Genomic DNA, 24031 nt, shown 5'->3' with positions numbered 1-24031 from the left:
ACTTTCAAACCAAAAAAACTAAACCAAACTGACGATTAATTTTTTCATTTGGTTTGGTTTTAGAGACTTAAAAAAACGATTAGATTGATTTGATTTTGATTTTAAGCAATAACCGAACCACGAACACCCCAGTGGTAATTATTCCGCCTCTCTTGATGTCAGTATTTATGATGGTTAAAATTCAGCTTCTGCTAACAGATGTGTTTGTGCATGTAGTAATTACTTTGGGAGGTTAAAAACGTTGAATAATGTATTTGTGCATGTAAGGTTATTCGAGAATATAAAGCAGACCAACACCCAAAACTAAAGTTACAAGAACCTACTCATATCGAAATGACAACCGAATAGTATCAAATAGCGAGCACTTTGCGTAAGTTGTTCACTCTTCCTAAACCCAAATACTGATGAAGAAAGCACTCAAAGCATCTTTATAAAAGCATACCACAAATGTGCATTTGGAACACAAAATCATTCAGAATTTTACTTTGAATAACCCACTTTCCTAGTCAAGTTATAATTCAAAGAAACAGGCCAACTGAAAAGAGTCTTTGATGTTATACTGTAAACTTCTGTGCTCTAGATACTACTTCCAGAGGGGGACTTACAAATGCACCAACCAGGCTCAATACCATGAAACCAAAAGTCCAACCAACATAGGGGATCTGCAGTTGAGCATCTAAACTAGTTACAGCAGCTTACAGATTCCGAACAGTACTTTCATCTACAATTCAGTCCTGAATCCCGCTAACAAAATCATACAGTATCAACAAGCAATTGATATGCAAGGACACATATATACAAACATGCCAATAGGATCCGCACATGACATGGCCAAAGCTACCAGTCAATGGCACATCCTATAAACAATTGACTTTACTCTAGTGCCATAACCTCATGTATGCAAGAATCTGCAGAGGCACCACTGAACAAGATCTGTGAATCAGTTTTCTAATGATAGATGTCAAGTATTAAACACCCCAACCAACAAAAAAACACCTAACACAAATTATGACATGGTAGCTCTCTCATCAGAGCTAGCAGAGACCTCATTTCCAGTAGGAGAAATCTCACCACCTTGTACCTCATCTTCGCTGAACATGCTGTCTCTGCCAGATTCAGAGGATGAGCCAATCTCCTCATCACTGAAAACCTCAGCCCTATGCCGCCTCCTCACATCCTTTATGCCTCTTCCTTGAAGAGCCAATCGCCTGCGCTTTCTTGCCTTCCTCTTGCCTTTGGGAAACTCTTCCTGTTTTGATTCAAAAGTCTTGTTCCTGACATCTTTTGCAGCTCTATCCATGCAATCTTCATTATCCTCCGATTCAGTAAATTGGGAATCAACATCAAGCTTGCGTCTCTTCCTATTTGTACTCGTCTGATAAAGAAAAATAAATTAAAAGGATATAAGCCTAATATGAATCCAAATGGTGAATTGAATATACACATCACTCGTTAACGAGCATTAATCAACATAGTTCCTTTTCTGCTGTAATGTAAGCTTCATGGATGGTTTTCTTCCTTATTTGGGTAGCCAGGCAGGGTTACAAGGAGATTTGCTTGCTAAGACAACAAACTTCAATCTTCACTATTTTGGAAAGAAACTGAGGTGAACCATAAATCAGCCGGAAACCTTCCAAACTAGCTATTTTCACAATATTTTTTGAAGTATCCTTTGCAATGACCTCACTCTAGAACAAGAAACACTGCCTAACATTGAACCTTGCCTCCCTCAAAGTTAAATATGGCCACAGTAATAAAAAATAAAAAATCATCAGCTTAACCATTGATGCAACAAGTTTCTTTAATTGCAATAGCTATCTAGATTTACTGCAAGAATTTGTCAAAGATAAAAAGGAAACTTGGACAGTTGCCTATTTCCTTCACAGACTCAGGGAACCAGACATTCCCAGTTCCCCACTTGGGCTGCATACCAGTAAAACCCTTCTTTTAATAAGTAATATTGAGAGATATTATCTAAGGTCGCGGAACATATAAAGAGGCTTAATACAAAGACGGATCATAATTGGTCTCAAATGTTATTTGTAACATATAATTATGATATAGGAAATGTAAATGCACCCCTCAATTTCACATGATCTTATGCAATTTAGCTGATCCCAAGCCCGGATAAAAAGGAGGGTGGTTTACACTGACATCTAGCATAAAATGAACTATTGTTATGCATCTTGAAGAGCTGAATGGGTACAAAGAATTCAGATAGCACCTTCCTCACCCTCGATTAGGATTTAGCTTACTGAATATGAAGCTTAAATAAATGCTTAAAAAGCAAAAGAAAGTAATTTAGACTCATTAGACACTTTTCAGACTCCAAGCAGTGCCTAATTCTTAAAGATAACCTTGGGACCCCGATCAACCAGGCGAGACCATTCACTTCGGTTCCGCAAGCAATCAAGGACAGCCTGAGAGTGACTTGCATATGCATAACGTTCTCCATTGTGCTTCCTCAAGTTCGGCCAGTGCTACAGAAGAATCAGGAAGATAACAGACAAATTAATGTTTTTTGTTAACACCAGAAAGAGAACACATCTTATCTCATTAAAGCATCTGTACCGGAAGAACTGCATTGCAGAGCTCTTCATAAGTCATTCTTTGACCTTTGCTCATAATCTCAGCAATCAAGCCTATAAATGCAGAAAAAAGGTAGCAACGTAACATTAAGAAGATCCAAAATAAAAGGAATATTCTTTTTTATAGAACATCTAACATATATAACTCTTGTTAAGGCAAAAACCTGGTAATGTCTGATGTGAAGGATAGTCAACCACTTTTGCATCAGCAGCAGCAGCAGCTGCACTTGGTGAATTGTGCATTGAGGAAAGGTTCTGCTCATTTACCTCATTTGGGGAACATAAACTACTACTTGCAGTAGTATTGGACGTAAGTGTGTGACTCTTCTTCAGAGACTGCACACTTTTTGCTGATCCAGCGTCTCCTTCTCTCTTAATAATAGAATCTTCTTCTCTTCTACAACCAAGGGAAATTGATCTTTCAGATTTCTTAGTTTCCTGAACCACCTCCTGAGAACAGTTTGCACCATCTTTGCCTATGTCCTTTGACTTTTTCCTAGATGTCTATGGCAAAATATAAACACGTCAGAATAAAGTCAAAATAAGCATATAATCACCTATTATGTAAAAATATAATAAAGCTTACCAAACCATGATCTTTTCCTCCACCGCTAGATGTTCGCTTCATTAGCATACTTGTAGATGTTGGAGAGGTTAACTGAGGTAAGCTACCAGCATGACGCATCCGTGGCACTCGAGGAACTCTAGGAGAACTATTAAGTTCTTGATGAAGCAGTAGAGCAAGCTACATAAAAATGACAAGCGTAAGCTAAGAGGGAAATATAGTACTTTAAACATTCATTAATTCAACTTCTACCTCTTCATCACTTAGTGCTGCAGGAGATGATGAAGATGGAGGATGCATCAGGTGTGTATTCACTTTAGAAGATGGCTGGCAACTTGGCTGGTTTGTCTTTTCGCATTTTTGTGTCAAATGTGTACCTGCAGCTTTATTCTGAATGTGTGCCGCACTCTCACTTTGCAGTGAGCTAGAAGACTCTGCAGAGCGTGCACCAGCAGGGTTACTGCGCACAGTTGATGTCTTAGCAGAAGAATTGGGGACTGAATCCTTTGCTTCTGATAATGTTTTCTTCACTGGAGCATGAGAGAGCTTGGTCGACTGCAATGTCTTCGATGCTGAACCAACTGATGACTTTGGGAGCTCTTTCAACATTTTCTTTGGTCTTTCACGCCTCTCTTCATCCCTACCAGCATCCATTGACGAACTCTCTCTTTTATTACTCAGATTGCTCCCAGACATTCCCCTCGGTTTACCATTAGAATCATGATTATGAGCTTTCGAGAATATTCGACTCTCAGGAGCAGAAGACTTTGTTGTACCTGAAGACGATTTTCCCATGGATAGAACTACTTTACGGTGATTTGGAGCTGACAACGAAGTCGCAACTGCTAAGCTTGATCTAGGTGCCTCTTCAGCAGGTTTTGAACTTTGTTTGTGTCCTGAACTCTTTCTTGCTCCTACTGTAACTTCAGAGATCTTAGGTTCTTGATTAGATTGACAGAGTGCACTGGGTGATTCATCAGTATTAGTTGTATTATTACCACCAATCATTGCCTTTCTACTGCCTTCCTCTAATTTACAGTCACTATTTTCCGAATTGACTATAGTGGTAATATTTACTCCAGTTTTTTCAGACAAGCATCCTGAAGATGTCCCTGCAGGTTTTGCCAATGATTTTGTTATATCCAACTTACCCTCGCTTGGAAGTAAACGTTGATTTTCAAGGGCTGCAGGATCAGCATGGACTTCGGTTTCCAATTTAACCTCAAGTTTTGAAGAGCAAATAACCTTGTTATCACTTGAACTTTCAACATTTGGCTGCCTTTTAATGCTAGGGACAAGACATGCAACATTTTCTACCATGGGCTCCGCCATTTGTGATTCAGTTCCAAGACATAAAACAGCAACATCTTCCTTATTGTTGGTAACATTAGTAACAACCTAATTTCACAATCAACATTATTTTACAAACTTCGTTAACTAGAAAAGAAAAGGCAAGAACAAATAATACACATTCTTTGTGTAATGTCGAAAATGAAAGCATCTCTCATCTCATTTTTCGCTGTGTAATGGCTGCCCTGTGGCAAGGGATAAGCAGTGAACTGACAAGGTGAAGTGCTATGGACAATCAAGCATGCAAGAGGGAAAAGAGCCTATGCTGAGGTTTTTAAAATGTCTTCAGCTGCTACCTTTATATCATATATGGGGCAAGAAAAGAGAGATACCCGTGCTTAATATGCAAATATATAAGAGAATCATCAGCCAGGTGACGTGACATCCAATATAACAAGCATTCCTATTTATCTTTTTTATCACTTTTTTAAGCCTTTTTCCCTTTTTAAAATAATTCAAAAAAGTGTTCCATTAAAGATAATCGGGTATATTCAAACCTAAGTTGCTCGGACTCTTCACTTTTGGTGCCGCACCCGTGTCGACACGACATGGGTGTGGGTGTGGGTGTGGGTGAGGGTGTGGGATCCGTGTCCGATTTGGTCAACAGATTTTGGTACTTTGACAAAAATCGGTGGGGAAAATCTGGCCAATTTTGATGAATTTTGTAATCAATACAAAAGCTAAGGTGAAATTGAAGGAAATGGAATACATTTTATATAAAATTTCTATGTCACTCTGTTTCCTTTGATCTCCTTCCAAGATTCTCCTCAAATTCTCCACATAATATCTCAATTTAGGTTTTATAACTCTATTTTTAGATATTTTAATTATTTTTAGGTGAATACCCACGCCCATATTCATACATAGATCCATATCCCCAAATCTTAAAAATTAGAACATGAAGGATCCGACCTTTAAATCCGCACCCGTATCGGACACCCACACCCGAATCCGAGGAGCTTAGATTCAAACAATCACCTCTTTTCTTGATAAAAACAAACGCCGTTTCTTTTAATCTCTTAATTAGGGTTAATCCTCTTCCTCCTTCACCCACACCAATCTCCTCTTCTTCCTCCCCTCGACATAGGTACTCGCCAAGGTAAATATTCTCGTTCTTGCTTTTGGGATTTGTTTTATTAGGATTTTGGGCATCTCTGTATCCAGTATTTTGTATTTCTGTCGCCATTTAGATTTGCAGTTTTTACACCAACCCAGGAAAAACCAAAAATTATGGATATTCAACCTCTTTCTCTATTGATTTATTTTTCACGGATCAGACATCTTCTCCAATGTATGATCTCTGATTTTAAGTTGAACTTTTTCTCCTTCATTTTAAAAATATGTTTTTGGGTGTCAACGATGGGTGCTTTATTTTTCTATGTATCAACATTTGCATTGTAACTTTGAATTGAGTGATTTGATGGATTGGAAAATTACTAGCTGCTTGGGGTTTTCCTTTGTTGCAGTTTTTGACTTTTCTGGGCGCAAGTGCGAAAGGAACATGTTTTATGTCTCTCTGCCTTCATCACACACACAGACGACACATAGACCTCAATGTATCATCTCTTCTTTATTGGGTTTGCAGTTTATTTCTTCTTATGCAATTTAATTCCTTTCATGTCTGAGTTACAGTTTCCCATCAATCATCTTGGACTCTGATCAAGAGAAACTTCTTCCTGCATTGTAGCCGCAAAAGTCAACCTATTGATGAGGTGAATGATTTATCCCGTTTCTCAAGGTGTGGCACGATAGTTAGATGTTGCAATAAGAATAGTAATTGGGGTGGGGGGGTTATATTTTTGAAAACATATGGCTACATGTTTTAGTTACTGTTAACTTGCTTGACTCATAACTTCCTGTTCGCTCTCAAATCAAGGTGTTGAGTCATCCCTATATAACTAACATTTTTGGGGAGTCATTTCTATGCCCTTTTTCCATTTTAAAAGAATTCAAGAAAATGTTCCATTACAGAAAATTGGGTATTCAACAGTCAACTCTTTCCCCTGATAAACCAGCCGCCGTTTCTTTTAATCCTCTTGGGTAGGGCTCCATTCTCTCCCTCCTCCTGGCAGGCGAATCTCCTCTTCTTCCTCTCCTCGCCATAGGTACTCGGCAAGGTAAATATCCTTTTCCTTGCTTTTGAGATTTGCTTAGTTGGTATTTTATGTATCTTTGTGGAGATTACAGATTTCTAGTTATGGGACAATAAAGTGATATTGTGCGTTTATGATGGTATTTGTTGCTCATCATGCTTTGGGATTTGTAAACATATAAGGTTGAAACTGTACTTTGGACATAAATTTTACTAGAAAATCAAATTTTATGAGTAAAAATAAATTTTATTTGAAATACTTTACTTATTTATTTATTTTGTGTGTGTGTGTTTCGGGGATTTACTTCTTTTCATTTTTTCAATTCATACTATGAATGATGGAATATATTGAAACAAACAAAAACGTTTTTGGAAAATTTTCAGAGAACTATGAGAAGAAAATTACATGACATTTGTAAGCACAAGAGGGAGTAAAGTTTCTGATTTTTGGAATGATCTTAGCAAAGTGAGAGAGAGAAAATCACAGAGGAAGTAACAGTATGAAAGAGGGGAAAAGGGAATGATAGAGGATTGAGAGAAACCATAGATTCTCTGGAAATATTAGCTAATTTAAAGGATAAAAATTTGAGTAATATATTAATTAATTATAGATGAGTCTTTGTGGCCGTGAAGCTGAAGTAAAGCTGCAAAATATTGTACAGAAGTTGGGGGCTTATAATGGAATTTGCTGTGAATGAGAGATCTTTCTTACTCCATTATTCCACATTTCTCTCATATCTCATAAACCAATCCCGATGGGAGCTAATTAGAAATTTATGATGTTCATTTATTCACCTGGTATCTATTGTTAATTTATGCGTATTTGTATATCATTACTTTAGGCTTTAATGGTCATGCCACCATGGAAAGTATACATGGGTGATTTTTCCCGGAAAGCTCTGGACATTATTGCAGGCTGAATGTAGAAATCTTGGATTGGATGATCTTCCATGTAGAATGTCATTAGCTTGGAATATAAAAAGTATCACAAGTTACAAAAGGAAAGTCTTTTGAAAATTTTAAAATAAGAATGGGGAATAAATGAGGAGTCGTGTTTGAAAAGCAGTTTCGAAAAGGAAACAAGGTTGGTAAATTCCTAGATACTTGTGAACAAGATCAAAATCACAACACTAGAAGTCTCTAATTATAATCAATAATAGTTTTACTTACTATTATACTAATAAACATTATATTTCACAATAGAGTTAATGGTCAAAAATACACATCAAGTATCCCTGATTTTCGAATTTCATACCTAAACTACCAAGTGTATGAGTTTCCTACCTAAACTATCACTAACTATTTATCAAAATACAATGCAACTATCAATTTTTCCCTTTTCCTCAACTATAAGTGTGTTTTTGACCCTTAATTTACAATAATGAATATTGTGTTTATGAACAACATTTAACTAGGATAGGAAGGCAAGAGTTTGTGATATATAATTTGTTATCAAGTTGAAAAACGTTGATTAGAATATATAGCCTTATAAAACTACAAAAAGGGAGGTCATGCTTTATTTATATAAATTTGTCTGCTATTTATTTTTTCCTAAGACATTTGATATATAATTTTGGTTTATATATTTATTTATTTGCTTGGAATTGCAATATAAAAACTGTATGACTTATAATATATAATTGATTTTTGTATTTTAATATTATTCTCTTTTACCTAGAGTAGATGTTTCACCGCGCAAAGCGCGGGTTTATTAACTAGCGACAATAGAGAATAAAAGAAACACAATCCACCTTTATCCCACTCCCATTCAGTCTCAGATGAAAAGCCAATAAAATATACCTTCTCTTTCTTAATCAAATTCAGCGCTACTAGAATAGTCGATCCTTGTGCTTCACCATAATGGCTAGATTTAAATATTTCCAGTCACTTAGCAAATACCACAAGCTCCAGTTCAAACATGTTTCAACATGTGCATAAATGTTCTCGCATTTTCCATAGATATGGTTAACCTTACACCAACACATAACATGAAATATGTAACTGTAAGGTTCAACTCCGACCTCATCTCAAAATAGGGAAGGAGATGAGTTATGGCAATCTGGATTCCTAAATTGCATGGTTACCCTCAAGGCACTTCCTCACGAAGTGTGAAGGAACTGATGCAAAAATAACAGTGGCTAGAATATATAGAGCACCAGAGAAGGTTCACTAGCTTTGAATGTCGGAAACTTTGGTGATATTGGCAAATACCATAACAAGAGAGATTTCATCTCCTCTTCATTTTCTAATAGGAATATTTGTAAATCCGTCGAGGTCAAAGCGCCTGGCTTCTATTCCTAATATGCCCATCCATTTTACCTCTCTAACAAAGGGAAGGAAAAGAGAAAATAACACTGGAATAGACAATCTTCGATCCTCCTACAAAGTTTTGGTCTTCCAGCCCTTACATTTTTACAAAGTGAAGTACAAAGAGGATAATACTTAATAGTACATAAAGTTACTCTACCACTTGATAAATGCAGAATTGGACATAATTGGTCATAAATTTGGCAACGTGTGAGAAATGAAACAAAGAGAATTCACCACATAGTCACAGGAAACTGTAGCATGAAAACCGATCACATACCTCTTCTGTCATAGGTAAACTAGCAGAATCACTCCGCTCTAAATTTGTTGCTGCTCCATCATTCTCCATAGGAGAGTCCTCAACCCTAGCAGAAATGTGGTTTCTAATCTTGTCTTCTCGGGGATGTGCTTCACTTGTTGAGCAGCGTTTAGATACATCATAAGATGCAGCTTTTGAAAAGCGCTCATTTGAAGTTGGAATGTCAGAATAGCTTGTAGTGTCATGGTCCAGTACACGGTGTCCTTTCAAAATGTCAACAGCAGCCAAAACTTCCCCTGAATTTCCAAATTTTGTTCTCTGAATATCTGTCTTGACAGACATGGGGCCTCTGTCTTTAAAAAAAATTGCAATTGCTTTGAGTTAATTCCCTCATAACTTGAAAAGGAATATTAGTACCATTATCAGCAATCATGGTAGTACTAGTAAAAATTCAAATAGTAGATAAAGCATCAGTAACACAAACCAAATTTGAAAGTCAAGAAAGCATTAGACATGCAAAAAATAGTCATACACATAAAATAAATACTAAAGTACCAAAAAGAAAACTTTTTCTTTTAACAAAAGGGTAGTAGCTTAATCACCTGGTCTAGAAGCATGTGCATCTTTCTTAAGATAGCCTTCCTTTTCAAGGATCTTAGACTTCTTCTTACCACTTTGATCCTTGGACATCCCACAGTCTTCTTTGGTACTCTTGTTGCCTTGTATCATGCTAGGACCCAATAAACCTGTGTCCTTCTTCATATCATTGGTTGAGTGAGTAGTAGCATCTGAATCCATAGCATTGTTGGACTCAAGAACATGCTTCTCGGAAACAGGGTTAACCACTGGTGCAAACAAGCAGCTTTCCTTTGACAGTGAGAATAAAGCACCAGCACCATTACCAGTAATCATCTCATTGCCTTTGTCACTGGTATTATCATGGGCGTCCCTTGTTTCATTATCCCAACAAGGAAATTCGCTATATTTAAAATTAAAGATTTTGGGAACATAACCCCTGCATTTCCACAATTCACGACCAAATACAGATGATAACCCAGAAAACAAAGCTGGATCGCCACCGGGGACACCTTGCATGTGAACCCTTTCTTCCATTGGCAAATCAGTCCAAAGTCTAAAGGGGCTACGGATAGGGAGAGTATTAGGATATGGAGAATTCATGGTCAAAGTCTTGGTGGGCAACTCAACAAGCAGCTGAGCAACCTCAGTTTCTTCGCTATTATTCGCGGTGGCTTTATTCTTACACTTATCACATGCAAATAACTTCTCACTCTTGACATACCGCACACAACGTGTATGTACCCACACACTGCACTCGTCGCAATTCACCATCTCCTCTCCATCATCAAAATTGACACCACACACACAATCCACTGTCCATGAACCATCAATCCAGTCATCCTGTGGGTTTGCAACGGGAAGCCGGTGAGACCGGCTCTTCATGGTTGCAAGGGCGACTCAACCCTAAAGCAAGCAGTGGCTTTAGGCCCAAAACAATAATTACAAATCTCCGAAAGAAGCAAAAAGCCCCAAATTCAAATTCAGTTCAAAAAACGCAAGATTAATGAATGAGACTCAAATACGAACGCATATATATATAAAGCCGAAGCACAGAAAACAAATAAATTCGATTAAACGAAGAAGCACAAGTCGAAATCACACCCAAAAGCAGAGCAAGCACCGAGTATAAAGATGAAGGAGATACATACATGAGAAAGAGATAAACAAGAGAGCTCAACAAATCTGACGAATGTTAATGGCGTTCCAATGTGAGAAGCAACGTATTCACCAACAGCAGAATCAACGCCACCGCTTGTAAAGACTAGAATACCCTTGCTGAATATACGTAATTAAAATGTTATTACTTTACTCTCTAAAAATATAAATGGTACTATTATAATTTAAACCAGTACATACTCCATAAATTTGCAATTATTTTTTATTTGTCTAATTTACTAATATTAACTTTGTAAGATCATCTTCAATTTTTAGAGATGTCTTCTTATATATTTCATATTCAAATTAATTAGATTATTGAATAAATAAATTTTAAAAAATGCATAGTGTTAAATTTAAATTTCGTTTAAAGTAATAATTATTATAATATTGATGATCTAGACCTATTTTGTAATTTAAAAATAATATAAAATAGTATATAAATAAAAGAATAATACTTTAATTGACATTTTCATGACTTAATTTTATTTTTAAACAATTCAAAAAAATAAAAATAAAGCGTCTTAGTGTTGTTCCGATAGGGGATCAAGTGCAAACATTTCAGGCTCGACTTCAAGTTGTTAGTACAACTAGTTGGCTTCTTAGTTCGAGTGCTTTTTAAATTTGAATGTCTTTTCCTATGGAAGTGAGTTATTGTAAAGTTTTGTCTTTCTCAAAATGACGGAAGCTAACCCTAAAACTGCAACAAATACAAAAAAAATAAATAAAAACAAAAAATAGGCAATACATATTTATAGCACCACAATTATCAAATTCATTATCAATCAGATATGGAATTAAAATCATCAAACTAGGCATACAAAAGTCAAGTCTATAAGTGAGAAAGAAAAAATCCCTTTAAAGTTATCAATACTCACCTCAGTTGTCATAATTCGATGCTAAATGAAGGGTGAAAATTGAATCATCATATCTTTTTCGAGTGAGACGTAATACTTAAGACGGTAAAAAAATATTTGCTCCTTATTTCTTGATCTCTCTCTATATATATAAGAAAATGAACCTTAAGCTTAATAATTCAATATTCAGAAGTAAAGTCATAATACAGTTAAATCTTATTAAATTAATATTCGGTAATTAATAATCTCTTTAAGACAATATTTTCTCAATTAAGTATTTAGTATATGTTATCTAGCACAGGCCCAATATATATTTTTATTTTTTATTTTAATTTATGTGACATTAATAAAATTTTAACGGTCAAACAATTTTTTTGTATGTTCTTTAAATTTTAAGTTATTGATTATTGTGGTTAATAATACTTTATACGTAATTTTCAATATTCTCTTTGTCCCAATTTATGTGTCAATGATAGAATTTCGAAAGTCAAGCAAATTTTGTATATGTCTTTGAAGTTATTTAATTATTATGAGTTATAGTACATTTTACGTATATGTTACTTTTTCTATCCCAAACTATGTGACATTAGTAGAATTTTAAGAGTTGATCAAATTTTTTGTATGTCCTTTAAATTTTGAAGTTGCTAATTATTGTGTGATTTGTAGTACGTTTCATGTTATTTCAAATAATATATGTTATTTCCTCTATCCTAATTTATATGGCACTAATAGATTTTGAGCTTCAATCAAATTTTATAGATGTCTTTATAATATTTTAGGGTTTAATTACCTCTTTTTGATTTTTAATCCATTAATATGCTTTCTTCACAATTATCAGTAGAGCTACCTTTCAGTGTTGATGGTTTAGCAACATACCCTTAAAAGAACAGACCGACGAAAGCTTCCTCTTATTGCTTATTGTGCGTATTATTAAGTAAAAAATATTCTAATTAATTCTACTAAAGATTCACTAATTGAATGCTGAGAGAAATTAATTAATGTGAGAAAAGTACTGAAAGAAACATCCTACTCCATCCATCCAATAATTATTGTCTATTATACTATTTTGGAATATTCTACAATACTTGTCCACTTTATGAAATCAATGGATAGTTTACCCCTTATCATTAATTATAGCCATTTTTCAATTATATTTTTTAATACATTATATTTATTATATTTAAAGAATGATATAGTAATATTACTCTTTTATTTATAATTTCTTAAAAAATGTATAAAGTCAATACTGGAGAAATATTATTGGAGAGAGAATAGTTGATATCAGTCACCAAAGCAATACAACTAAGTAGTAATAAGTGGGGCATTATTTGTAGTTTTAAAGGGTAGTGCGGATTATTTGTAGTTTTAAGGGGACAAATTAGACCAATAGATACAAAAAATGAAATGCAGTTGCACTACTCCTTTAACTAACCAATTGAATTACATTTTTCATGTGAAATTACAAAAGTAACATCTGAGAATTTTTTTGTCAATTCTCATAAACGGGAAGCTCCTCACATTCACTCTTATTAATAGTAGTAATATAATAATTTTCAAAGTTAAATTAGATTGTATTAATTTGATATTTTAAACAAAAAAAATAAATATGCAAAATCTATACAAAAAGTACTATAAATTGTAATTTTTTGCATATGAATATGATGAAAAAACACATTGTAAAATATTAGTTAAAATTCGTATAGTTTGACTCTAAAAAGGAAATCATAACAATTAAAAGTGTATAGAGAGAGTAATAAATAGGTAATTAAATTTCAAGAAGTTTAAAATAAAAGGTTGAAAAAAAGAATTAGATAGACAACATATATTGCAAATTGAAAACATATAAGTAATAAATGGTTCAAAATGAGGTCTAACTTTTCGGCTAATAAAGTAGTAGGTAATTAATGGTATTAAATTGTCCAAATAATATAATTTTTAAAGATACAACCATAAAAGAAGAATGTACAAGACTATTTAAGCACATATCATCCAACACTTGTCATGTGCTAAGTAGTAGCCCGTGCTAGCACGAGCCCAATATGTATCATTTTTTGTTTCAATTTATGTGACAAAGACAAAATTAAAGAGTTAATCAAACTTTAATATTAATTTAAAATAGTTTAAATTTTTTATTATTGTTAATTATGGTAAAAAAAAATGTCTTTTAACATTCTAAATTGCTAATTATTGTTGTATGATTTGTAATATCTTTTACACAATTTTCAAATAATAAAGATTATTTCTTCTTTCTCAATTTATGTGGTACTAATAAAATTTTGAGATTCAATCAATTTTTTTTGTCTTTAAAATATTATATTGTTAATTAATGTAAATTATTGTACTTTCTAAGTAATTTTCAAATAATATATATTATTTCATTTGTACAATTTATGTGTTACCGATAAAATATGAAGATTTAATCAGATCTTTTACATATTTTTATATCTTTTGAATATTTAAGTAAATAATTATTGTGATTTATAATATTTTATACAATTATTTAAAAAAAATTAAACAACAAACAAAACGAATTCATCATAGGAAAATTACCAAAGCATCCTTCAATACATCAATAATGGGTTCCACTTTTTGTTTAAAAAAATATGCATATTAGGAGGATATTTTTGTCCAAAGTGGAAATAGAATAAAGTATAAAACATTAAAGTCTTTTAAAATTTTAAATTGTTAATTCTTATTGTGTGATTTGTAATACTTTTACGCCATTTTCAAATAATAGAGGTCATTTCTTCTTTCTCAATTTATGTAGTACTAAAAAAAATTTGAGACTCAATCAATTTTTTTTGTCTTTGAAATATTTCTAGGTGTTAATTACTGTAATTTATAGTACTTTCTAAGAAATTTTCAAATAATATATATTATTTCATTTGTCCCAATTTATGTGTCACCGGTAAAATTTGAAGAGTCAATTAGATCTTTTATATATTTTTATATCTTTTAAATATTTAAGTAATTAATTATCGTGATTTATAATATTTTATACAATTATTTAGTATAGTAAAATAAATTTAAAAGAAACAAACAAAACGAATTCATCATAGGAAATTACCAAAGCATCCTTCAATACATCAATAATGGGTCCCACTTTTGTTTTTAAGAAATTGCACAATCGAAGGATATTTTTGTCCAAAGTGAAAATATTGTGTAAAAAATGTGTATTTATTGTGATTTTGAATGTTTTGTGGGGTAATAGGACTCACACAAAGTTAGAGTGTCTTTTTGAAAATCTGGGACAACTTCAAGTATCACTTAATATTTTTTTCTCAAAATCTAATTTACTTTCGTAAACTATATGTCAGATCAAAATCAGATTAACAAATTCAAAGGGAATGAGTAATAAATAGCTCATACAATGATATATTTATTATTTAAAAGAAGTACTCCTTTTGGTTGAAAGCTAACAAGATAGTTACAATGTAACTAAATACTATAAAAATCTTTGCATTGTAGCTTATTATATATATATATATATATAAAAAAGAAAATGAACCTTAAGCTTAATAATTCAATATTCAGAAGTAAAGTCATAATACAGTTAAATCTTATTAAATTAATACTCGGTAATTAATAATCTCTCTAAGACAATATTTTCTTTCGGTTCTGACTTGAGCCAATGGAAAAAATCACTCATTTCGATAAGATAATAAGATAATATATTTTCATAAGACATCTATATAAATATATGGTCCCAACAAAAAGTTCCGGTGTTGTCTTTTTGAACTACACCATAAAATTGTGAAAAGTTCTAGATGTGATAAGTGTTTCCCTACGCGTAACTGGTTGCATATGTATTGTATCATCTTCAACTTCATCATCAACATTGTTTTTTCGATGGTATCTACAATTTCTTCTAAGTAATGGACCTTTGAACATATATCACTTTCATCTGGATAATTCAAAAGGTTATTGACGTCAATTTTTTTGCGGTAACCGGGATCATTAATCATGACTTCAAGTTCATGACGTTTCACAAAACACTCTTTAAATTAATAAGTATTAATTTATCGATTAAATAATACATCTACAAAATAATAATATTTCATGGCCCCACATATATTAATTTAGTGAGGTTTAATTTTACTGTATAACAACGTTAATACTCCTTCTGTCCCTAATTACTTGTCAACTTTTCCTTTTTTTAGCTGTCCCTAATTACTTGTCCATTTTGACAAATCAAGAAATGACAAAAAAAATTTACCTATTGCACCTTCAATTTATTACTTTGAAAAAGGTAGAACTTCTTGAAAACCTTAAGTTTTAAATTCATCCACTTCATAATTAACAGGGATAAAATGATAAACTCACTATGTCAATAATTGTTTTCTTAATAGGTGTATCAATTCAAAAGTGGACAAGTAATTAGGGATAGAGGGAGTAATAATAGCTATAAATTTAGATATAATGATATGTTATTGTATTTGACAAATGTGAAACATACCTTATTTTTATAAATATACATCTCACTAAGTGATGTTTAACTTATCCCATCGATATTTGTTTTTTTTTTTTTGCTACGATTAATATCTACTATATACGTATATGGCTTAAGTCATCCACAACCACTCAAAGTTGTCCGCATAATTCATTTGAACACCTCAACCTAACGTTATACCAATTGAACACCTCTACAAACTCGAATTTAAACCATTTGAACACTTTTTTGACAATCAGCTAAAAGTATAAAATGTGTGTAACCCACTCGCGATGACGTGGAAGATTGATGAATTAATGACATACATGTGGCATTTTGAGATAAAATAATAATTAAAAATTTATAAAGAAAAAAAAAAGAAAGGAAAAGGGCATGTCCGGCTGTCCGCCTGCCGTCGACCTTGCAACCTTTTCTATTCAAAGTGTTTTTCATCCATTCATTGTCTCTTAAGTCTTAATTCAACTTAAAATCAATCCAATTATGTTTAGTAAAGAAAAAAATTGAAATAGTAAACTGTATATTCTTCTTTAATTTCTTTATTTTTTTTCCTTTTCTCATCTGAGATTCGAAAGAAATTTCAAGGAAATTCAACCATTAATGAACTGTTTGTGAAGATTTTCAGCTTTAAATTGAACCCTTCTTTAATTTCTTCATTTCTATCCCTTTTCGGCTTTTTTCTTCCATAGTTAATTCTGATTTTGTTTTTTTTTTAGGAGAAATTACTCATTTTTATTTCTTTTTATCTTGTTTATGTTTTGGGTGGTGAAGAAGAAATTTTTATTTTTTGTAAAGGACAGTAGTGCTTTCCATATGAATATGATAGTGGTGAAGGAGAATGTGAAGTGGCTGAATATAAGAAGGAAAGAGAAGGGTGGATAGTGGTGGTAATAACTGCAGTGGGCGCAGTGGAAATGGTTGTGGTGGTGCGCCGGCAGATGCGGTGGAAATGGGTTATGGTGAAAGAAGAAAGAAGAAGAAAGAGATAAAAAAAAATATAGCTAAAAATTGTTGGTCATGCGCTGAATATGTGTGAAATGCACTTTTCAAGCCATGTCACCTAAAAGTGTTTAATAGGTACTTATTTTGAATACCTTAAGGGGTCGTTTGGTAGAGTGTATAAGAATAATGCAAAATATAGTGTATTAGTAATGCTTGCATTAGTAACGTTTGTATTAGTTATGTTTGCATTAGTTATGATGAGATCTTTTTATGCAATATTTGGTTTGGTCTACTAAAAAATTATGCATTACATATTTTTTTTAGAAAAAATATTTATTTACAAAAGTACCCTCCACAAATATAGTGGAAAGGATGTAAAAAAAGTTTTTGAGGGCAATTGTGTCTTTAATAATGTTAATGCATGCATGAGAACCCATTGCATTACTAATGCATAGAAATAGATGGTATTAGTAATACACTCTTTAATACACAATAGAGTGTATTACTAATACAAGCATTAGTTATGCATAGGTTAGAAAAGTGTACCAAACAAGGTACTACTAATACATCAAGCTAATGCAAGCACTATTTTCTCTAATACACTCTACCAAACGACCCCTAAGTGTTCAATAGGTACATCTCATAATTAAGGTGTCCAAGTGAATTATACGGACAACTTTGAGTGGCTGGTGATGAATTAAGCCTACATATATATATATGTGACAATAACCAGGCAGGTCATGGTCGACATGTCTGCCTGGCTAATAAGGGCAAATTACTAATTTCATGAGTTTCCCTAGATAAGCCACATGATTTCAGCTTCTGCCGCATGTACTGTCTCACGCTCTCATCTATCTTTTTTCGGTAAATCTCATTGTCATCGATCTGTCTTTAGTAGAAAATATAATTTCTCTTTTGTTTCTCCGCTGCTTCAGCTTACTCCCATTCTCCATCTGCTTGCCCTTCTCTTGCGTCCACTGATTCCAGGTAATATTTCCTTCGAATTTCTTCTCCAAAATTTGCAATCCCCCAATCTAAACTACCATTGTTAACTCATTAGCCCAGACCCACATCATATTCCTGCTGTTTTTGATATTCTAATATAGTAAATTAGTGTCCTACTTTTCAAAAATCAATCAAATTCAGTCATCTGTAGGATTTGCAAAAAAAAATAAAATCCATCTTTGTTAACCAAAAAATAAACAAATTTAAAATTCACCCAAATACCAAATTTCAAAAGGGTAGAGTTTAGGCTTCCATAGCGTTCTCCAGTTCTCATACCTTATTGTTGGTTAGTTGATTTCTTTATTAAAAGTAGGTATGTGAAAGGAGGATTCAAGATTTGAAATTTATCAACTGTTGTATCGATCTCAACTTAATTAAACTGTCATACTCACACTTTATCTCTATATAAATTAAACGGATTGTCACAAACTCATAATCTTAATTACTGCTTACTGATTAGAATTGAACGACAAGTTAGGTTTATAAACGCACTCATACTACTTACTGATTAGAATTGAACGACAAGTTAGGTTTATAGACGCTTTATAACTTATATAAGTTGGCGTTATACTCAAAGTGTCGCATTACAACGATAAAATATGGTTGTTTATTTCAAAACAAAGCTTCTATGTGAACTATTCAAGTTAGGAAGCCTTTTCATGTACAACAACTTATTTAAAGTAGCTAAAGAATATGTTCTGTTATCGAACAATAAAGTACAATTGAATTTTTGTTGCGTGTCTGCAGATATGTAATCTCAAATTTGCGGGGATAGCTTTTCCTTCTCCACGCCTTTACTCGGAAGAAGACCAATTATAGAATCTGGTTACATAAATCCGATATAAGACTTGACTTATGCTACATGGACAGTGAAATACTGCCATGAAGAACACAGATTTACCGCTCAGTGAGACATTTGTAACGACGTGAATATAAAATATATTAGATAGTTTCCATTGGACTTCTACAGTTTGAACAATTTAAATGGAGTCTTATGGAATTATTAGATTCCACTGCAGATCCTTAGGAGATGGCAACACCTCCTTGACACACTAAATAAACCATTTATGTGACAGAGAATGATTTAGTTTTAGCTACAGAGGTTCTACCAAAAGAAATGTAAGAAAACATTTGATAATAAAACAACTTTCATTTGTTACCGTTGTGTCTTTGCTCTTTAATTTGCATATGCTCTTAATTTTTTCTTCTTAAAGGGTATGTCATACCTCAATAATTAACTTAATAGTTGACTAGAGGAAATAATAGTTTAAAACTTTATTATAAGATTTTTTATTAACAGTATCATATATTAGACTTTTCCGCAGCAAATAAGAGGAATATGACAACATAATACATAACAGAACTAATAGTTATTGCTCTAAATATTAGTTAGTTTTGAATTCTGAAGTTACTGAAAAAGAATTGTGCTTCTTTTTGTTATTTTCGGTTGTTTCTTTTGCTGTATGCTAAATTTCGACGGGTACATGATTATTATACTTGAGGAGCTGCATATTGGTACTGGTTCTTATATTTTCCAGCTGCGTATGGATTGTCTATTATCTAATTGTTCTTATGTCTCAAGAGTTGTAAAACATAAGTCTACAAAACATGTTCACGATTCCTTTGATTTTAGTCGGGTAATTCAACATGCTGACATTTGCAGGTGATTTAATATCTGAGATCACATTACAATATAATTCTGCCTTCAAGAAATATGGATGGAAGCGAAATTATGAATAGAACGGTAAATGTATTAATTTGTATTGCTCTATTGCTTTCCCAATTCCTCAACTTCAAACCCACCCCTCAAGTTTATTTGTACTATTACTAATTTGGTTTGCTATTATGATGTTTCCTTTTTTGATTTATATTAGGTTTGAGCAAACGACAAGAAGTTTCGCTGTCGCTAATATAGACTATTTCATCGTTGGGAATACTAGAGATCCTAGAAGGAATGATTGATAATGTCATACACACAGAAAAATAAAAATGAACACAAATGTTTAGTGCTGCTCTTTTTTTCTTTCAAAGTGTTAATTCTGGTTCTTTGTGATCTACGACAATATGCTTTTGTGTCACTTTTCTTATGTTTTTCATAGTGTGAAAGTCGTCTGTTGTATATGGGTACTCTTATTATGCCTTAAATAGCGTCAAAGAAAGTACATGATTTGTGATAAAGAAAACTCATTCCTTTATTCACGCAAACAATCACTTCAAAAAAATTGGTTTGTGATGTTGGTGTTTACTTCACTTGAATAACCCACTGTTGCTTCTACAACTTAAAACTCCATAATTAGCCCCAAAACATATTATTTATATTATTGGGCTAGCTTAACTAGTATAGTAGTTTGATAAGCTTCAATATGGGATCCAATAACCCATATTATTTTTTCATGAAAACCAAGTCACATTTAATTGCATTGTAGAGTTATACCAACTCATGCTCAATTCAAATGATTTTTCTTCCATTAATTTTTAAGTAAACAAATTATGCAAATATATGTTAGGCAATTAACTAGTAGTACTTAACAATGTAGAAATTTATAAAGTAAATACGAGAAAGTGCACGACAATAAAGATTTTTGCAGAAACCCAAAATCACAAAATACATTACATGATAGGAGGAGGAAGCGACGAAAGATTGAAATTAAAGATGAAGCAGGCATCTCAAGGATTTTCCATCGATAAGCAATTGAAAAGCTTCATTTATCTTCTCAAATGGCAGTCTGTGAGTAATAAACTCATCTAATTTTACCACCTGATCATAGACATGCAATTGAAAAGTCAGTAACTTTAAATTAATAAGAAAAAGTGGAAAATACGATATAAGTAAGTAAAATGAACGTACGTACCCCAGCCATGCATTGTTTAGCAAAAAGAGGGAGTTGGGATTTTCCTTTGAAGTCACCAAAGACAGATGCCACAATCCTTCGGCCATCGAACAGTTCCATTGGATGGAGTGATAACAATGTTGGTGTCGGATGAATTCCTAAAACTATTGCCATGCCCCATCCCTGTACGTAATGTAACGTAACTCACATGTCATCCGACGACAATCTCTCTCTATATATATAGAAAAAATAAAATTACTTACATCATGTGTGCATAAAAATGCCTCTCGGAGAACTTCCATATTTCCAGCACACTCAAAGCTATAATGCACGCCTCCCTCAGTCATTTCCCTTATTTTCTGCACCCAAATTCAATGCATCATTCATTCATGTGATTGATTATGAACCATTAAAAATTACAGTCATGGAGTTTGTCACTCTTTCTGACCTCATGGACGGGCACGTCGATTTCTTTGGGATTGATGAAGTCAGTAATTCCAATTGCTTCACCTTAATTAATAATTAGGAGGGAGCATATATCATTATTTGTCTAATCCTTAACTTATAAATTAGTAATTAAGATAATACATTTATGATTTTTGCGGAAACGTTTACCTTTAATACGTTTTTCAGGGTTAATATCCACTCCTATGATCTTCGATGCGCCTCTGCTTCGTGCCCCTTCAACAACCTGCGGCAAATTGAAAATTTGAACAAATTAATTCTTGTGCTCAACTAGTCAATTAAAGGACCTTTTACCCTTGATCCATGAAAGAGGAAAAAGAATACTAAAACTATGATTAGAGAATTATTTTAGTAATAGAAATATATTGTTGACTTTAGGAATAATATATATATAAGTAAAATAAACTACTACTATGTGCTTAGCTTGTTCCATAAATTAGCTACCGCAAAAAATTGAAAAGTCAATAAAAGAGGTACCGTACATTTATTAGTAATGGAGTAAAAAAAAAATGATCCACCTAGCTAGCTACTTTCCTATCTTGAAAAAGATTTGTCAATACACCTACCTCGCGGTGTCCTAGCTACCATGTGAGGGTATTTAATTAATTGATGGAGACAACATCAACGCCTTTAGGCGCAGTTATTAATTAAATTAAAATTAATGTGACTTCAAACCTATTTAAATAATAATTTTAATTTTGACATTATTAATGAGTATTAGGAACTTACGGCCAAACCAACAGCTCCTAATCCAAAGACTGCCACCGTTTCCCCTGTTTGAACGTCAGCCGTGTTCCACGCAGCCCCTAGACCTGCATCAATTATATGGATATATCCCATTTAATAATTTCTATGCCCTACTTGCCTTGTAATGAAACAAGTAGCAGCCACAAAAGTAGGCCCAAATACTCTTAAATAGCAATCAGTATTATGATAATTTCATCATGTAGCTTTTTACTTGTTTTTGTATAATAGCATTAAGTATGTTTTTTTGTTATAATTTACAATCTTACGTAAATAAAAAATTATACTCATACTACTAGTTGTTTTAATTTGCAATAAAAATATATTTTCATTCTTACTCGTTAGTTTAACATATCAAGATAAAAACATATACTTTTACTTTAAAAAAAATTAAAATTAAACATCAATTAATATGTATATTATGTTAAAATATTCATGTTAATTTTAAGGGCGTGGAAAGTTCAAATATCAATTTATGTAGAATAGAAAATAGAATATATATAAAAGATATGAATAACCCTTACTAAAAAATGTGAGAGAGATACTATTTGGGTTATAAAAATATAAGAAAAGAGAATTAATTACCAGTGGATACGCCGCAGCTAATCAAGGTCATCTTGTCAAGTGGGGCATGAGGGTCAACTTTGACTAAGCAAGCATAATCAACAACAGTATAGTCGCTAAATGTTGAAGTATTAAGAAAATGATAAATGGGTATCCCATCCTTGTTCCTGAACCTGACCTTTCCGTCACTGTTCATCACACTTTTGAAGGGATTGACGCGGAACTTGCCACACAAGTTGGTTTTCTTTGATGATTTGCAATAAATGCAGTCTCCGCATTCTCCATTGAAAATCGGTACTACGTGATCTCCCTCTTTCATGTCAATCACACCTTCTCCCACGCTCTCCACTACTCTGTATATGTATATGTTTCTTAACAATTGTAAAACAAAACAATAATATAGACACTAGTAGTAGTATTATATTGTTCAACTTACCCCGACGCTTCATGTCCCAGAATTCGAGGGTAAGCTCGTTGAGCTTCGCTCTTTACCAACAAATTAAATTAAATTAGATCATTCATCAATCACAATAATCAAAACTTGATTTATATATATACCTCGCCTTTCCAAGCACTGAGATCCGTATGGCAGATGGAAGTAAAGAGGATCTTAATTCGGACCTCCATTTTCTGAGGTGGATCGACCTGCACTTGTTCTACCACCAAGGGCTGCCCCGGACCATACGCTACAGCAGCTGCAACAATAATAATTTGTTAATTTCTACAGAAGAAGAAATTTATTACTCCACAAAACTCACCTCTGCAAGTGATGACCTTGCCGTTGGAAGCCATGTCTTCAATTTTGGGGGCTTTCTTTCCTAGTCAATTTCTACAAAAGTCATTAGTGCAGGGGGCATTATTTATAGTGTTACAACAAAACCTTGTGGTCAAACTAATTAATAGCAATATCCATAAATTCAATTCATTCTCATCCCTCTATGACGTGTTTTTTTAAAAATATATTACACTTGTCACTGCAAATAAAAGGGATATTAAATAGTAATATTATTTCCCCTATTCCATATTAAGTAAAATATTAAAAAAATAATTATAAGTTAAATTATTCAAAATTGAGATTTTTTCTTTTTTTGATATTTATCCTCCATTTGATGGATTTCTTAACTACTTTACCTCTTTTAGATGAATAGCTCAAAACTAATCCAAAGGACAAAGTAAAAAAAGTAATTTTTAATGTACTATTTAGCCCCTTCCTTCCTTGTGTCCTAATTCCCATATTTCTTATTTCGACAAACTGTAAAATGCAAATATATGTATTACTCA

The 24031-nt window shown here is 32.9% G+C and overlaps 2 protein-coding genes across 6 annotated transcripts; both read right to left on the bottom strand.

Moving 5' to 3' along the window:
• Nucleotides 1–975: 975 nt before the first annotated feature.
• On the bottom strand, nucleotides 976–10992 carry LOC125842645 (uncharacterized). Of its 4 annotated transcripts, none has more exons than XM_049521966.1 (9): nucleotides 10889–10992; nucleotides 9764–10643; nucleotides 9183–9514; nucleotides 3406–4551; nucleotides 3175–3333; nucleotides 2753–3092; nucleotides 2572–2642; nucleotides 2358–2480; nucleotides 976–1375 (listed from the first exon to the last, which is right to left on the bottom strand). In XM_049521966.1, the coding sequence occupies exons 2-9, from the start codon at nucleotides 10620–10622 to the stop codon at nucleotides 1007–1009; spliced, it is 3399 nt and encodes a 1132-aa protein (XP_049377923.1). In that variant the 5' UTR covers nucleotides 10623–10643; nucleotides 10889–10992; the 3' UTR covers nucleotides 976–1006. The 4 variants fall into 4 exon arrangements, with proteins under 4 accessions (XP_049377923.1, XP_049377922.1, XP_049377921.1 ...); XM_049521965.1 differs by having other exon boundaries at nucleotides 9764–10659; nucleotides 10889–10968; XM_049521964.1 differs by having other exon boundaries at nucleotides 9764–10687; nucleotides 10889–10958.
• Nucleotides 10993–20641: 9649 nt separating this feature from the next.
• On the bottom strand, nucleotides 20642–23652 carry LOC125842550 (alcohol dehydrogenase-like 4). Of its 2 annotated transcripts, XM_049521857.1 has the most exons (10): nucleotides 23509–23652; nucleotides 23309–23445; nucleotides 23187–23236; nucleotides 22772–23103; nucleotides 22172–22254; nucleotides 21593–21668; nucleotides 21426–21487; nucleotides 21241–21336; nucleotides 20999–21160; nucleotides 20642–20904 (listed from the first exon to the last, which is right to left on the bottom strand). In XM_049521857.1, the coding sequence occupies exons 1-10, from the start codon at nucleotides 23540–23542 to the stop codon at nucleotides 20794–20796; spliced, it is 1143 nt and encodes a 380-aa protein (XP_049377814.1). In that variant the 5' UTR covers nucleotides 23543–23652; the 3' UTR covers nucleotides 20642–20793. The 2 variants fall into 2 exon arrangements, with proteins under 2 accessions (XP_049377814.1, XP_049377815.1); XM_049521858.1 differs by lacking the exon at nucleotides 21241–21336 and having other exon boundaries at nucleotides 20705–20904.
• Between the last annotated feature and the right edge of the window lie 379 nt (nucleotides 23653–24031).

Source organism: Solanum stenotomum, chromosome 10 (assembly GCF_019186545.1).
Source record: "Solanum stenotomum isolate F172 chromosome 10, ASM1918654v1, whole genome shotgun sequence".
NCBI classification, from domain to species: domain Eukaryota; kingdom Viridiplantae; phylum Streptophyta; class Magnoliopsida; order Solanales; family Solanaceae; genus Solanum; species Solanum stenotomum.
The sequence above is the reverse complement of the archived record's forward strand: the minus strand, read 5'-3'. Positions and strand labels throughout refer to the sequence as shown.